The sequence below is a fragment of the Lepisosteus platostomus genome, chromosome 3 (genome assembly GCF_059453375.1).
Source record: "Lepisosteus platostomus isolate fLepPlt1 chromosome 3, fLepPlt1.hap1, whole genome shotgun sequence".
NCBI classification, from domain to species: Eukaryota; Metazoa; Chordata; class Actinopteri; order Semionotiformes; family Lepisosteidae; genus Lepisosteus; species Lepisosteus platostomus.
This window is the reverse complement of record NC_142613.1, coordinates 48,774,066-48,788,399: the sequence shown is the minus strand read 5'-3', so window position 1 is coordinate 48,788,399 and position 14,334 is coordinate 48,774,066. Positions and strand designations below refer to the sequence as shown.

Here is a 14,334-nt window from a genome sequence, read left to right as displayed (position 1 = left end):
CTTTTACTTGTAGCCCAGTTGTATATATAAATCAGTTAATGCACCCACCAGTAGAAACTTGTAACACAGCCACATCTTAACAATGATGACCTTAAGTAAAGATTTTTTTTTCTTAAGTAACTGACGTTTACACTTTAAAAGTTCATTATTTACTGCTCAAATCCGTTTGTATCAAACAATAAGACGTCGGAAGTAGCAACGATAAACACCAACTACAATTCCCACAATCCTTTGACACTGCCGTAACCGGATATAAACGGATGTTGAAACTTGAGGTAAACTGTGCACTGTTAGGTCGTACCGGTGGGGGTTGTTGCAGGAAGAGTGGTGGAAATATGACAAGTTTATATTATGACATAAGTTTAGTAAATGCTGTAAGTATTTTGTGTTGAAAGCTATTTGTTATAGTGAATGAATCCCTCTTTTATTCAGACTCTGTCAAGTATAATTTGTAAATAACAGGAATGGCTTGCACCAGCGAAATGCTTCCTACTTTAGTAAACAAACGAGAAAAAAAAGCATTTAGCAATGCTAACCCAAACTGACACAGTAAGCAAAGCTGTAGTTATATCGTTTTGTTTTGTTGCTTTGTTTTTTGGGGTACGTTTATAAATTCATGTTGAAATCGTAATCAGATATTGTCATCTCTACCAGAGTTTGGTACTTTTTATTGCCCGTTTTAAAGTACAACGAGTGAAAGGGTTTGACTAAAATAAATTGTAAAGACGGAGACAGTGTGTTTCATACCTTGAATGAGTACAAAATGCTTTTCAAGCTTAAAGAACAATATAATTAAAATAGGAAATGTAGATTTTAGTATTCTGTTGTTTTTATTGCTGACGCCTACTGCCAAACCGAGACACAGGCTAAACACACATTTAGTTAATTGTAAAATTATAAAAACGTAATTGAAGAGCGATATTAAACATTGTTTAACATTGTTTTAATCATATGTTCCGTTTTATGTTATTTACCTTGCGGAGCATACAGTTCAGAATTAATTAAATAAGTGGTATATTTTATATAGTTATCTATAACTTTGGAATCGCATTGGAATAATATGACATTTATTTGCATCTGCTAACTTCACGGGTAGAACATACGACACCATGTTCATAGTTTCCACATGTGCGTTGAGTTTCAGATGAAAATGCTTTGATCTGGTTAGTCTCTTAATGTTAATGTATGGTAACATTATTTTCCAGAGGGCTGAAACGGTTTTGGGCCATTTCATGACAAACGTGTTGTGTTTTAACAAATTGCTTTGTTGATTCATCACTATTGTATTATTTGTTTAAATGTTTCTATGGAAACTCTCCAGATTTCTAAGTCTAACCTAACTGGACAAGCAGGTCAAAGTTAAGGCGGGTCACATATCGGATTGTTCCAGCGTTAAGTAGCTGCACCAAAGCCGATGTGTTTAATTACATATCTGAGATGGTGTAGACGTTTAGGGTTGACTGGTCTGCTATGAGAGGACACTTCTAAGCAAATTAGGAGGTTTTGTTAAATTGTATCACGGAATACCATGGATTGTCAGGAATGGGTGATATGTTTAGTTGAATAGTAAAATCTTTAAAAGTCAATTAACTGTAGCCAAAGCTAATATCATACCTTTTCTGTTATTTTTATTTTTGTTATTCTATTATTGCCTAATTTATTTGAGTGCCCCTATGGGAATAATTTAGCCAAAGTTACTGACCACAGAGGACAGCTGCTGTCTTGGGCCATGTGTTTTGCTCTCTGTGAATGATCTGTCGTTGCTGGGGGGGGGAAACTTTACCTATTTACCGCATTTCCTCTGGAGTCGGTGCTGTACCTTTATCTACGCAAGGTTGGGTAGTGCAGGAAGGGTTTTTTCTGCACAGCATTAACTACGCTGTGGAACATAACTCGAAAAAGGTCACAGTTGAGCTTGTTTGGTTGCTAGTAGGTTCATGGTCTAAGAATTCCCATCTGTTTCTAAATCAGGAATCACTTCCCACAAGACTAGGGAACTGGTTCTTTGCTCCCACAGTCCTCTTCCTAACGGTGAGTCTTGGACACTCCTAAACATCATTTCCTGTTGTGTCCAGTTCTCTAAAACCTCTAATCACGACATGTCCAGCAGCATTTGGAAAGATTGTAAACATGTTGTGTGTTAGCTGGCTTGTCTCATTGCAGAATCTAAATTGCTTGGAAAGAAGTCCTGTCTGCAGTACATTTCAAATCATTGTGTTAAAGCTACATGAGTCTAAACATTACGGTTTGTATTTTAAGGGATATTGAAAGCTATTAGGTCCTTTTAGGTACTGAGATGGAGAGGGAGCTATTTAAGGCTTCCTGATCAGGTTCACTTCAAGTGTGTCTTCACATAACATGTTCAGTGATCACATAAACAGCTGTCAAAGAGTTAGAAAGTCAGAACTCCTTGCAAGGTTTCGTTTTTTTTTTCCTCCCAAGACACCCTAGTCAGTTGTTTTTTAAAATCTTATATCGTTTTCTGTTAAATTATCTTACTTGGATATTTTTGTTTTGTTACTAATTGACGTTATGAAGAACATGTGTTAAAAATAGAAAGTGGCTTAACTGTATGTTGAGTTAACTGTATGAGAGTTATTAGGTTCTGAACTGAAGCTAACATTTAGTCACATGTCATTGGTTTTAATTCATAGTTTTCAAAGCATTGAAGATACATTTTCAAAGTAATAACTTACCAGTACCGGGGTTTTAATACTTAAAATTTTTTCCATTGTTGGATTTGGGAGTATAATTAGTCCTTTTTACAGTTAGTGACTAGACTTGCATTCTATTTTGAACAGTTTGACCAATCATTGCTGCACATGTTAATGAATTAGAGTAGCCTTATCATTTAAATAGCTCAATTATCAGTGCTGATACAGTACTTATAAAAATCACATAGGTCAAATTAACCCTCCACCATGACATTATCATGTACCAGTATGGAGCCTAATTTTGTACGTTACTGATTGTCTAGTTTTAGGTGATTAAATGTAAATTTCAGATTGTAACCTAAATGGGTGGAGCGGTGGCTCTGTGGCTGGAAGGTTGCAGGTTCGTATCCCTATCCGTTGGGCCCCTGAGCAAGGCTCTTAACCCCAACTGCTCCAGGGGCGCTGTATGAATGGCTGACCCTGTGCTCTGACTTTAAGCTTCTCTCCCTGTCTGTGTGTCTCATGGAGAGCAAGTAGGGGTATCCGAAAAGACAAATTCTTTATACAAGAAATTGTATATGGCCGATAAAGTGGTCTTATCTTATCTTATAGTACCATATGTTATTTTTGCTGCTCTTATGCTGTTTTTCCTTTTAACCTTGCAGGTTATGCATGTGGCAAAATCCAGCCTGGCTCTGCTGCTTTCAACCTAGTCGAATTCAAGCCCAATGTTCCCCATGCTAACAGTCCTGAGCATGTTTTACTATATCTGTCTCCGGCGCCGAGCCAGGACAGGAACAAGAGGGGAAGTCATGAACAGTCGCAGAGCCATTGAATCCAACCACCGGACTCTACCTCTCACTGTCGAAGTGGAACAGTTTGCCAAAGAAGTGCTCGACTTCAGTTCTCATTATGGCAGCGAGAACAGCATGTCCTACACCATGTGGAACTTGGCCGGGATGCCCAACGTCTATCCTAGCTCCGGAGATTTTACGCAGACTGCTGTGTTTCGCACGTATGGAAAATGGTGGGAGCAGTGTGTCGGCGCCCCACAAGCCTTTCGAAGGACTCCTCTTACTTTTCAGAGTCGGGACTTTGTAGAGCTTGCGTTCGAAGAGCCCGTTTATCCAACGGCTATCGATGTTATGGAAACGTACCACCCAGGGGCTGTTGTGCGGATTCTTGCCTGCTCACTCAATCCTTTCTCCCAGAACCCACCAGCAGACGTCAGGTAAAACCCTAATCACCATTCAGTCAGCACAAGAGGGGTTTAAATGAGCTGGAGAACTTATTTTTAAATAAAAGCAATGCTGAGTCTGTAGTTCTATCGGTTGAAGCTGATATTGTTTTTATGACTGGTGGCTGTAGTTCTGGGTCATAAGATATCGATCGCTGGAATCCTCATCCATCTTTGCTTTTGATTCATGTTTGAAAACTTGTCCACATGTTTTTCTTTTGAGAGAAATGATCACAGAAAAAGTCCCCCAAACCCCCCCCCCCCCCCCAGCACTCGCACGCGTACATTATCATTTCATGCACAGTATTATTAATATAGTTACTTATTTCAATGTTTATGTGTCTGCGTCAAAGTGCATAGTCAGCTTATTCTGGCAGATCTTGATGGCAGTGAAACACTTGCTCAGTTGCTTTTTTTTTTCTTTTTCATGTCGGGAGATGTGAAAAAGGTGAACTGCACCACACACACAATTCCCCTGTGAACAGTCTTCTGTCTTGTTTATAAATTAAGCTTGAAACATTGACACTTTGGTCACTGCACAAACGTTATATATATATAAACGATGGTTAATTTATTCATTTTTCATATTTGTGACATTTCCAGAATTCTGCAGCTCACCCATTAATGTTTGAAGGCACATCCTTCTGCAGTTGGTTATTAGACATTAAAGCAGAGTGAACAGATGCACTGTTAAAAGTGGTCAGAGCAGTTCCACTGTATAGGCTGTCTTACACTTAGGGCAAATCTTTCCCTTTATTTCTGTAGGTGCTCCCTTTTTCCTGACTTTCTCAATGTAAACAGGAAAAATGTCTGTCTTCTCCCCTCGAGAGTAAGCCGACATGTTTCATTGTGTGGCAAACTGCTCATCAAGAGTCTGACCAATAAGCAAGTTCATATTAAAGTGTCAGGTATGAAGGAAAATTGGGACTTTCTTGCATGGAGATCTAAATCGAGACCTATACCACTAATGTTTTCTTCTAATGGCAAATGTATACATTTTAATCAGAATATTGGTGATTGATCTCTTACAGAGGCCAGCGTTTTGGAGCAGTGGTTAACAATGGTGGTTAACCACCTGATTGGAGTTTGTATGTTCTCTCTGTGTTCATGTGGGTTTACTCCCAGTGCTCTGGTTCCTCGCACAGTCCAAAGAAAAACTCATAGGTTAATTGGCCTCTGGGAAGATTGGCCCTATGAGTGTGTTTGTATCTGTGTCTGCCCTGTGATGGACTGGTGTCCCGTCTAGGAAGTGTCCTGCCTTGGGCCCGTTGCTTTCTGTGATTGGTCTTGGCTCCCCCCAACCCTGCATTGGATAAAGGGGTTAGAAATGTCATAGATGGATTTCATATGGCACAGACTCCTTTTCTGTTAATGCTATGTGCTATTGTTGTCTGTAGTGAGAAGAGAAACAAGTCTGAAATAATTTTGTAATCCATGGTACAGAATAAAAACCCATAGTCATTTGATATGACCAAATGTCCTGAAAATATTAATAAGATATTGTGATTTTTTTGGGGGGGGCTCCATAGTGGCAACTTAATACAAAAGTAAATTTAAAAAGTAAATAGGTGGCAACTTAATACAAAAGTAAATTAAGGTCACAACACATTTTCTGCTGCTTTAGTCTTTTATTTACCCAGAAGAAATTGATGATAAAACAGTGTCAAAAATTTCTAACAATTCACTTTGCATCATTAACCTTTATTTTCAGGTATTAAGCATTACATATTTATGCAATCGTACTGTTACTGGATTTGTTCTAAAACTGAATATAAAGAGGGCCAGTGTTCTTGCATTATCCATTACAAGCACAAATATAGTAATATGCTTAATGGAGATCTTAAAATAGAAGTTGTATTGTGTGACATGGTTATGTACTAATATATCTCCTTAAAAAATACTAAAAGACAACATGCAATCAAATAAACTAATGAAATATGAAAGTCAATTGGTATTCACTGTTTACCTCTCTCAGCACTCTTAACTGCAAATCACTTTCTTCAGTGTTAGTTTAAACATGACGTATGTCTGTTAAATGTTGTTTCTTAGTAGCTGTAATTGAATTGAAAATTAATTGAGTAATTTAATGTTACAGAAAGGCAATACTGCGTGTCCTTGCCAGTTATTTTCATGGTTAAAGATAAGGCTGATATCTTTTGCAGGTTTACCAGTAGGCACCACATGAATAACAGATTCATTCCATGACACCCTGAACAGCACTATTCAAGGGTTTAATGGGTAATTCCATGGAACACAACCGTTAAATTGACATGACCAGCTCGAATGATCCTGAAAGTTGGCATATACGTCTTGTCAGGGAGGATTTCACAAATAATATCACAAGACAAAATTTCACAAATAATATCACAAAAATGACCTTATCTAAAAAATTATTTGAGCTTTCCTAGGCTTCCTTAGAGACATCGTAACTTCTAATCATCATATGCTACAGTCATAGTTTTTTTTTTGTAATTTTTAAGTTCTTTGCGTGTGCTAATAGTCTTTGAGGTTTATTAGGAATTATTATTCATCTTTCATATAAAAAAATGAATCTACGTTTTTCAGAAAGACCATCTTGTGTTTTTTTTTTTTGGTATGATTTTCTACAGACTCTACAGAGGTAATAGCTGAATGAAGTTGTCATTCCAAGCAAGTCATCATTCAAAACCTGCCTGAAATTTAAAACGGTTTGGTTCTCCACTCCTGGTCATTACAGTTTACTTAATAGCACAGACGTTTATGCCAGCTATAAGTCTTTTTGTTGTAAACTACCACATCTAGTAAAACTTCAAAACTTAAATTGAGAGTTGAAGGAAAGTAGTTCTAGTTGGAACTAGTTTTAATAGATTTTAAAATCTACGGCTACGTACGCTGAAAATAAATGTGCCTGTTGTGATCTCTTCAAAATACATACCAAGAAACTTTCTTAGAGGTCTGAAAGCTATCTTTGGATGTTCTGAAATTCCCATCAGTTCCTCCAGTAGCTGTGTAGAGTATTTGTGAACCTTGTCATGAGAAATGTACATGTACTGTAGGAGCACTGCCAACGTGCCTCCTGCTAATGTGTGTGCTGTTGAAGATGCAGCTGGGTTTGCTGTGAGCCACATCCACCAAGGTCCAGATGTCCATTTGGCTGGTTAAGAAAGTAAACATTTCAGTGACTGCTTGTGTGTCAGTGGGGAGTCTCCAATATTGAAGCAACATTCAATACAAAAATGTGTGGGAAAACTGAAATACTGAATGGTATGAATACTTGATACCGTGTAATATAAAAGAAGGCATACATGAATTTAAAGGATGCTTAAAATACATCAACCTTTCAAGAAGATCATGATGATTACTGCAACGACTCCATTTCAGCAACTACTGAACTACAGTACAACAGTAACTCTCTTACCTCCCATTGCATGTGAGTAAGGAGATCCAATACAAGAATTGCGTATCAAATGAGTGACCAATATTGCAGACATTGGTGAAGATTAATGATTATTCGTTGGATAGCATCCTTTTTGTCCTTCCCCTCCCCCTTTTCTGTTGAAAACCATGTCAAACATAAAAACACACCAAGCCAGTTATTCTGAAAGATTGGTGTTTATTAATATACAGTATTCATTAGTTTCTAATAGCCTTCAAATTAATACTTGGGGGAATGCAATGTTTCCAAAGCTTTAAAATATCATATTAAATTACTATTCTATTTGATTATATTATTATAACCTAAATATTTCTGTAGCACATGTGGATTACTATGTCCTGAAGGAAGCCTGGGTAGGTACATAAATGCTTAACAATGACTTCTTTAAATGACCATGTCTTGCAATCTATTAGAGATGTGATGTAATGTAATCCATGGTATGGAATAAAAAATACCAGTAGTCGTTTGATAAGAAGTTATGTCCTGAAATTGATAAAAATATATTGTGATTTTCTGGGTTCCATAGTCCATGCATTCATCAATTTTCTAACTTATGCAGAAACATTAGTTGCAATTTACAGAAAAAATAGGCTAAGGTCACCACACATCTTGTGCAGCTTTAGTCTTTTATAAGCCCAGAAGATATTTATACAAAAATAATAAATATATTTTCATTTTTTTCACAATTCACTTTGCATCTTTAACCTTAATTTCAGCCGTTAAGTGTTACATATTCACACAGTCAAACTATGCTGGGTTTGTACTAAAACTGAATATGAAAGAGAACCAATATTCTTGTATTATACATTAAAAGCAAAAATGTAGTAATATTGTTAATGAAGATCCTAAAATAGAAGTTGTATTGTGTGGCATCTTCTGAGCAATATTCTTTTTGAGCAAGACAAATCTATCTGCCAAATTTGATAAGTGTGAGTGTGATATGATGGAAGGACTCTACTGAAAATGTTTGTGAGGTTTTCCAAATTCACAATTGTGGCTTTCCTCAACTGGCAATTGAGAAACATTTTTAGCTATCTCTTCCAAATGGATAATGTATCTAATGAAACATTTGAGCTGTAGGCATTGCTTTGGCATCATTTTGTTTGAAATTGCTAGGTTAATTGGGATACTAAAACATTTGTGTTAATAGCAGCAAAAGTGGATGTTTCTGAAAATATGACTTAGGGTGAAGGTGACTCTATTAACTTGATGATAACATTTCAGGCAGAGTTTAATATTTAAGCATAGAAGCTCAAAGGTGAACCCAGCGCTGACTCTTTACTGAGTGTGTTGAATAACATGGCTATCCATTCTGTGTTTTTCTTAATTTTGAGTAGGAAGCCGTCATGTTTTGATATCTATGGTAAGTTACACAGAGCAGACTTTTAGAAAGAATCCAAGTGATAGCCTTTTCCAGAAATCTAAGAAAGACAACTCGGAAATGACTGTGAAATCATCACTGTGGGCTGTATTTGGGCATCAATTTGGTTCCTATGCCACCTATTTCATCAGGAGATTTTTCATGGATAGCAAAAAAGTTTCATTAAAAAATGCAGTAACAAGATATTTTAATATGGGTATACCTGTATTTGAATATTGAGTAAGTTAAACTAATTCTTATATGAAGCTGAAAGACCATTCCAGAAATTAGGGACTTTGGAGAGGCTTTGATTTTTATAACAAGGACTGTGAGAACTCCAGCAGTAAAGAATGGGACATAGTGACATACTGTACCAGCAAAAATGTGTGATAGGATTTGCTCCCAGAGAGCTCCCAGAAGATAGTTGCAAAACATCTGTCTCTTTTGTCATCGAAACGTCTGCAACCACAATTACACTGATTCAAACAGGTTAGTCGACAAAGCTGCCAGGGTCACTGCTGGTGTTTAAAAAGAAAAACATAGCTATGTCCTGTTTTCCAGCTAAAGCTAACCAAGATGTACTATGCCTACCAATGTTATAATAGCATTTTCTCAGGTCTGTCTGAATGTGGCTGACTTTTGCATTGTCTAGGACCTGTGGAAAAGAGTTGAGCTAAGCAGATTTTACAGTATGACTTTTGAAAATAAACTAAAGCTGATGATTCTGGTTGAGACCCTTTGCTAAGCATTTTTGTGTTTCCTATCTCATAGTAGCATACATTAGCCTTTAATTTGCCTTAGTTCCAAACCTTACTGTATTAATACTATATCTGTCCTGAGCAGGAAATTATAAATAAACTCACAGTGCAACACTACTCATGTTTTACTATTTCTTCTGAGTTTCAGGATAAACTCTTCTTCTTTTATGTCTCCTCTCTGCCATTTAACAGGCAAGTAAGATTTCTCTGCTCAGATACCCATCCAGTTCTGTTCGCTCAGTCAGATATGACATTTTTTGCAAAATTACACTAAATTGGGCTGCTTGCCCAAAATTAATTCTGGGAGGCTCTTGCAGTCTAGCAATTAGCCATATTAAAATGTATGCTCCAAACCCCACATCAAACTCGCATAACTTGAGAACCCCTGTTTCAGTTAAGCCATAATATAAACTGTAGAGTTTGTTTGTTACAAACAATAGCAGAGTTCATGAAACGATATTGTACAATTGGTGTCCAGCTGGTGTTGGAATGACTATAGTATTTTCTAGCATGTTATTAACCATTTAAAATGATATTTTTATTGTTATGCTTTATGAAGAGTTCTGATTAATGTTCTGAATCTTTTTCATGTGCTTCAGTTATTGTTTCTTTCCTTTTTTTAAGATGGGAGGTGCTTTGGTCTGGAAAACCTACAAAAATGCTCACACCTCAGGCACGGCAGTTCTCACCTAGCATAAAGCAAATCAACTTCCCAACGAACCTCATCCGTTTAGAAGTGAACAGCACCTTGCTGGAATACTATACGGAGCTGGATGCAGTTGTTCTGCATGGTGTGAAAGAAAGGCCTGTCTTGTCCCTGTACAAGATGCCATTGATAGATATCAGTGACCTGAGTGACAGTGATGAAGAAAAGGATGCCTGCGACCCTGGGAGACTGTGTAAGCAGTGTGGGCATCCCTGTCCCCACGAATTTACAGGAAACGGCTTCTTTGATAAACTTCCTTATGAGGTAATTGCTGATCAAATGTGAAATGTCTCATATTCACATAGTGCTGTTTTTTATTTGAAAAGCAGCATTTTCTTTTTCTTCATGTTCATGAAACAACCTGACTGCTTTATTAGCAGAGGACACTGCTAAATGAAACCACATACTGTGCAGTTTATCAGAGGTTGATTAACTATGGAATGCAAATGAATGTTCTGCACTCTTTGTGTCATTGCATGTACATTGCTTAAAGCTTCTGGTATAGACCATGCTTACAGTAAATAGTTAAAATGACAGCTTTGGGCATAGTGTCTGCACTAGTGCAAGGGTATCAAAGGCACACACTATAGTTCTATATGGTACTGCTATGCCATGATTCACAGGTAAAAAAAGCAATTTGCCATTGTCATGTTTTATCTTTTAGAGCTGCTTCTCAGATGTGTCCGTGAGGTTTTATGTTTTTCAACAGCACAGGTATAGGAAGACTGTTTATGGAATCAGTCAAACGCCAAACTAACTGAAAGGTTAACATTATAAACAGGGTATCTGTTGAAGTGATGAGAACTAATGCATATTCATTCTCATACTTCATAGTGACTGCTTGTTCTCAAAACATGGCATAACCTTGAAAAGATTGCATTGTAAGACACATACAGTATATACTCTTGTTTCACTGATCAAAGTTACAGTATGGCCTGCTAATGAGTCCTAATAAAAGTGAATGGCAGCTGTTAACATTGAATTTATATATACTGAATTACAATTAAAAGTCTGTTTAGATGGTTCTTTCTCACAAGTATTGTAAAACAATGATAGCTAATGAATATTCTTTTGCATAACTGATTCAAGAGCTACTGCTTGCTCTTAAAACACACTCCAACCCTGTGCGAGAGAGATAAAGACACCATTTTAGACCCAAATAAACATTAAATTACAAGTGGAAATGAAAAAAGAAAAATTCTTAGAGAAATAGAAAATAATATTTAATTGTGGCTATACTCTAATACAAAGGTTTTTTTTTGCAAAAGTATATCAGATAGAAAGTAAGATGTACTGTATAAAGGATAAAAAAGGATTAATTTTATATAATGAAAAGAAAACGGAAACTGTGGTGGTGTTTACTAATGAAAATGGAGATTGTATGCCTCAAGTTAATTAAGCAGCCCTGGGAAATCTTGAAAACGTAAAGGTACAACTATCAAATAGACATTTAATATTGTCATAGCTCATAAATAGCTTTCTAGCTGGTCCTATAGAGGAAATGGATCTTACAAATGACAGGGAGTGATACAAGTAATTTCAAAATTGCAAATATATCTACAGTATAAAGAAATGTCATCATAATCCCAGGGCAACATAAGCCAATCAGCCTCCTTTTATGTTTTGTTTTTGCAATGTTTTTTAAAACAATATTTAAACTACTGTTACAAGGGGGGGGGTTACAAATATGTGAATATCAGCAATTGACTGAGTGGTTTAGTCAGATAGTCAAATATTGTTATTAACTCCCAATTTCTAAGTGATTTCTCCAGAATATACACAAGTGGTTGGTATACATTAGAGACATGTGAATTCTTTGTTCTCTGGCACAGCTTTGGGGAAACAGTAATAATCCAGGCACACTGGCTTAAACAAATGTTTATTAACAATGACAATACAAATACTACACACAACAAAATCTACACACACAAGTTACTATATTTACAGTATGTATAGACAAGGCATTTCGGAGGCCTGACATCCTAATCACCCAGAAAACCCCAGACTGTTACTAAGTATTAAACTCTTAAAATATGCCTAAAGAGGATAAAATAAGAAAAAAGCTGCCTTCTAAATAAATGCAATACAACCTACAGTTAAATCTGTCTCGCTGCAAACCCTGATGCCGCAATAAAGATGGGAGCTTATCTCCCTATTCTGTGTTTAACCGAGGTATCTTTTCCTTAGGAAACCCAAGTTCCCTAAAAACACCACATAGCAAACTCTCTCTAGCACGGCTTAAATACTCAGGTACGATCAGATTTTGTCTGGATGAAAATGAAGTTAGGGCTTTCGCCTGGCGCAAGTTTCAAGTTCCAACTCCTCCTGACTCCCCTCTCTCTTGTGGCCTGCCCTTCTCTCATCTCCTTTCCTCTTCTTCTCTTCTGTCTTCCTTTTCTTCTCCCCTCTGTGGTCTTAATGTATTAATTACTGTGCTTCATGACTGCTCATTGACAATCATTTACCCACAACTTCTCAGTGCATTTCAGCAAAGATCCCCTCTTCTTTGAAGCTGTAAATGTTGTTCAAATATTTAGCTTTTCTATGAATTAGAAAAAGTGCTCAAGGAAAAGAATAGAACTTTGGATAAGGTGGACTTAGATTTCCATACTCACAGTAAAAAGTTACTTTAACAGAGTAGTGATAATGTAAAACACATGTAACAAGATTGTGGTAACTAGTTGTGTTCCACATGGATCTGTTTTAGGGCCATTGCTCTTCCTGGTTCAATGATGTAATTGATTTGAATTCTGGTGTAGTTTGTGAAGTTAAATGTGGAAAAGAGTGGATTACATAGTTGCAAAAGCAAGACAGCTGCGAACACACATAGGTATTTTCTCTAAGTTTATTTTTGTGGTCAATAATTTGTGAAAGGATGTGGCTGCCCTTAAAACTGCTCAGAGAAAAGTAATAAGGTTTATTTTTGGTTCCAAAGGCATATCAGGTGTAGATAGGCTTATGGAACCAAATCTTTTTAATTTTTAATGGAGGAGATGGTGAGGGAATTTGAATTAAGGTTAGGAATCTTCAAAGGTAAATAAAGTCAACCCTATACGAAGGTATACAAAGTCATTCAAACTCAAATATGTAAAACGGATTAAGGATCACAAATGTAAATTAAACATTAAAATGTGTGCAGGACTAAGAATAGAACATGCTTCTTTATACTGGTAATCTAGAGCAAGCTGCCCAGTCGCACTGTTGAAGCTGACACTCTGGGAACCTTCCAGAAGAAGTTAGGCTGGATTGGGAAAGTCAAGTAGACCCACGCAATCAAAGTGGCCAAATACCCAACTCTCATTTCTAATACTTCTTCTTCTTAAATTCTTTGTTTGTGGGACACTGGATTTCCTGTTGCCTGTCCCTGTTCGATTTCCTCATATTTTAAAATGCTTAGAGTGATTGCATCAGTGAATATATAATTTTAGCCTTCCTTTTTGCAATTTAAAAGGCATTTTGGCCATAACTAAACTTAGTGTTTCTTCAGTAATGAAAACATGACTTTGGGAGAGGTGAAATAGTACTTCTACAGAACTGTATAAGCTAACTTAAATATACTTCACCACAGAACTTAAATGTGCTTAACTTCAGAAAATATTAGGGGGTTATCACAAACATTTTCACTGTCAGGGACTTTGAATTACAGCACTTTTAAAAAGTAAGTAGCAGACATACATGTTAAAGTCTTGTAGTTTGGCAAAGTAAGAACCTAGCCACCTAAATCAATATTCGCATCTCTGTAACTGCACACTGGTAGCCTGTAAATTCCAATTACTGCTTTAATGCATAAAGGCAAATCCCATCTTCCTCGTACCTGTACAAATTATTACTAATTACTGTTTGCTGTCTACTGTTAACTTCAAATTGAAAGCCAAACTCTGAGACATTCACTGAGCAGTTACATCATTCCTTGTCACTTGGTAAAACATTCCACCTGAAAGTGTGAGTACAGAAGTAGAGGATCGAGTTTAGCTAATGTCGGTGTTCACTGCAGCTGGAGAAGAGCTCAGTCTGCATGAGATAATAGACACAAGTCATCAATTTGGATACATTTGTACTTCATATAGGAGGCAAATGTAGAATCATAGTAACAACCAGGAGTCCATTTCTGGGTAGAATAACATACTCATTGCAAAATTCAGAGATATCTTCAATCCTTTCTTAATCTGACTTTTGTTTTGTCCATTTCATCCAGTCTTCCCCT

General features: G+C 36.7%; 1 protein-coding gene across 4 annotated transcripts in view; it reads left to right on the top strand.

The window, feature by feature from the left end:
- Positions 1–257: 257 nt before the first annotated feature.
- fbxl4 (F-box and leucine-rich repeat protein 4) overlaps positions 258–14,334 on the top strand; it is a 30,802-nt gene continuing 16,725 nt past the window's right edge. For 3 of the 4 annotated variants that reach the window (XM_088625874.1, XM_088625872.1, XM_088625871.1), the window contains exons 1-3: positions 258–374; positions 3,320–3,885; positions 10,049–10,394. In XM_088625874.1, the coding sequence (XP_088482000.1) occupies positions 3,383–3,885; positions 10,049–10,394 (849 nt within the window). In that variant the 5' untranslated portion in view covers positions 258–374; positions 3,320–3,382. Of the gene's footprint in view, positions 375–403; positions 2,032–3,319; positions 3,886–10,048; positions 10,395–14,334 lie in introns of those variants that run through there. The other variant, XM_088625873.1, reaches the window with a different exon arrangement.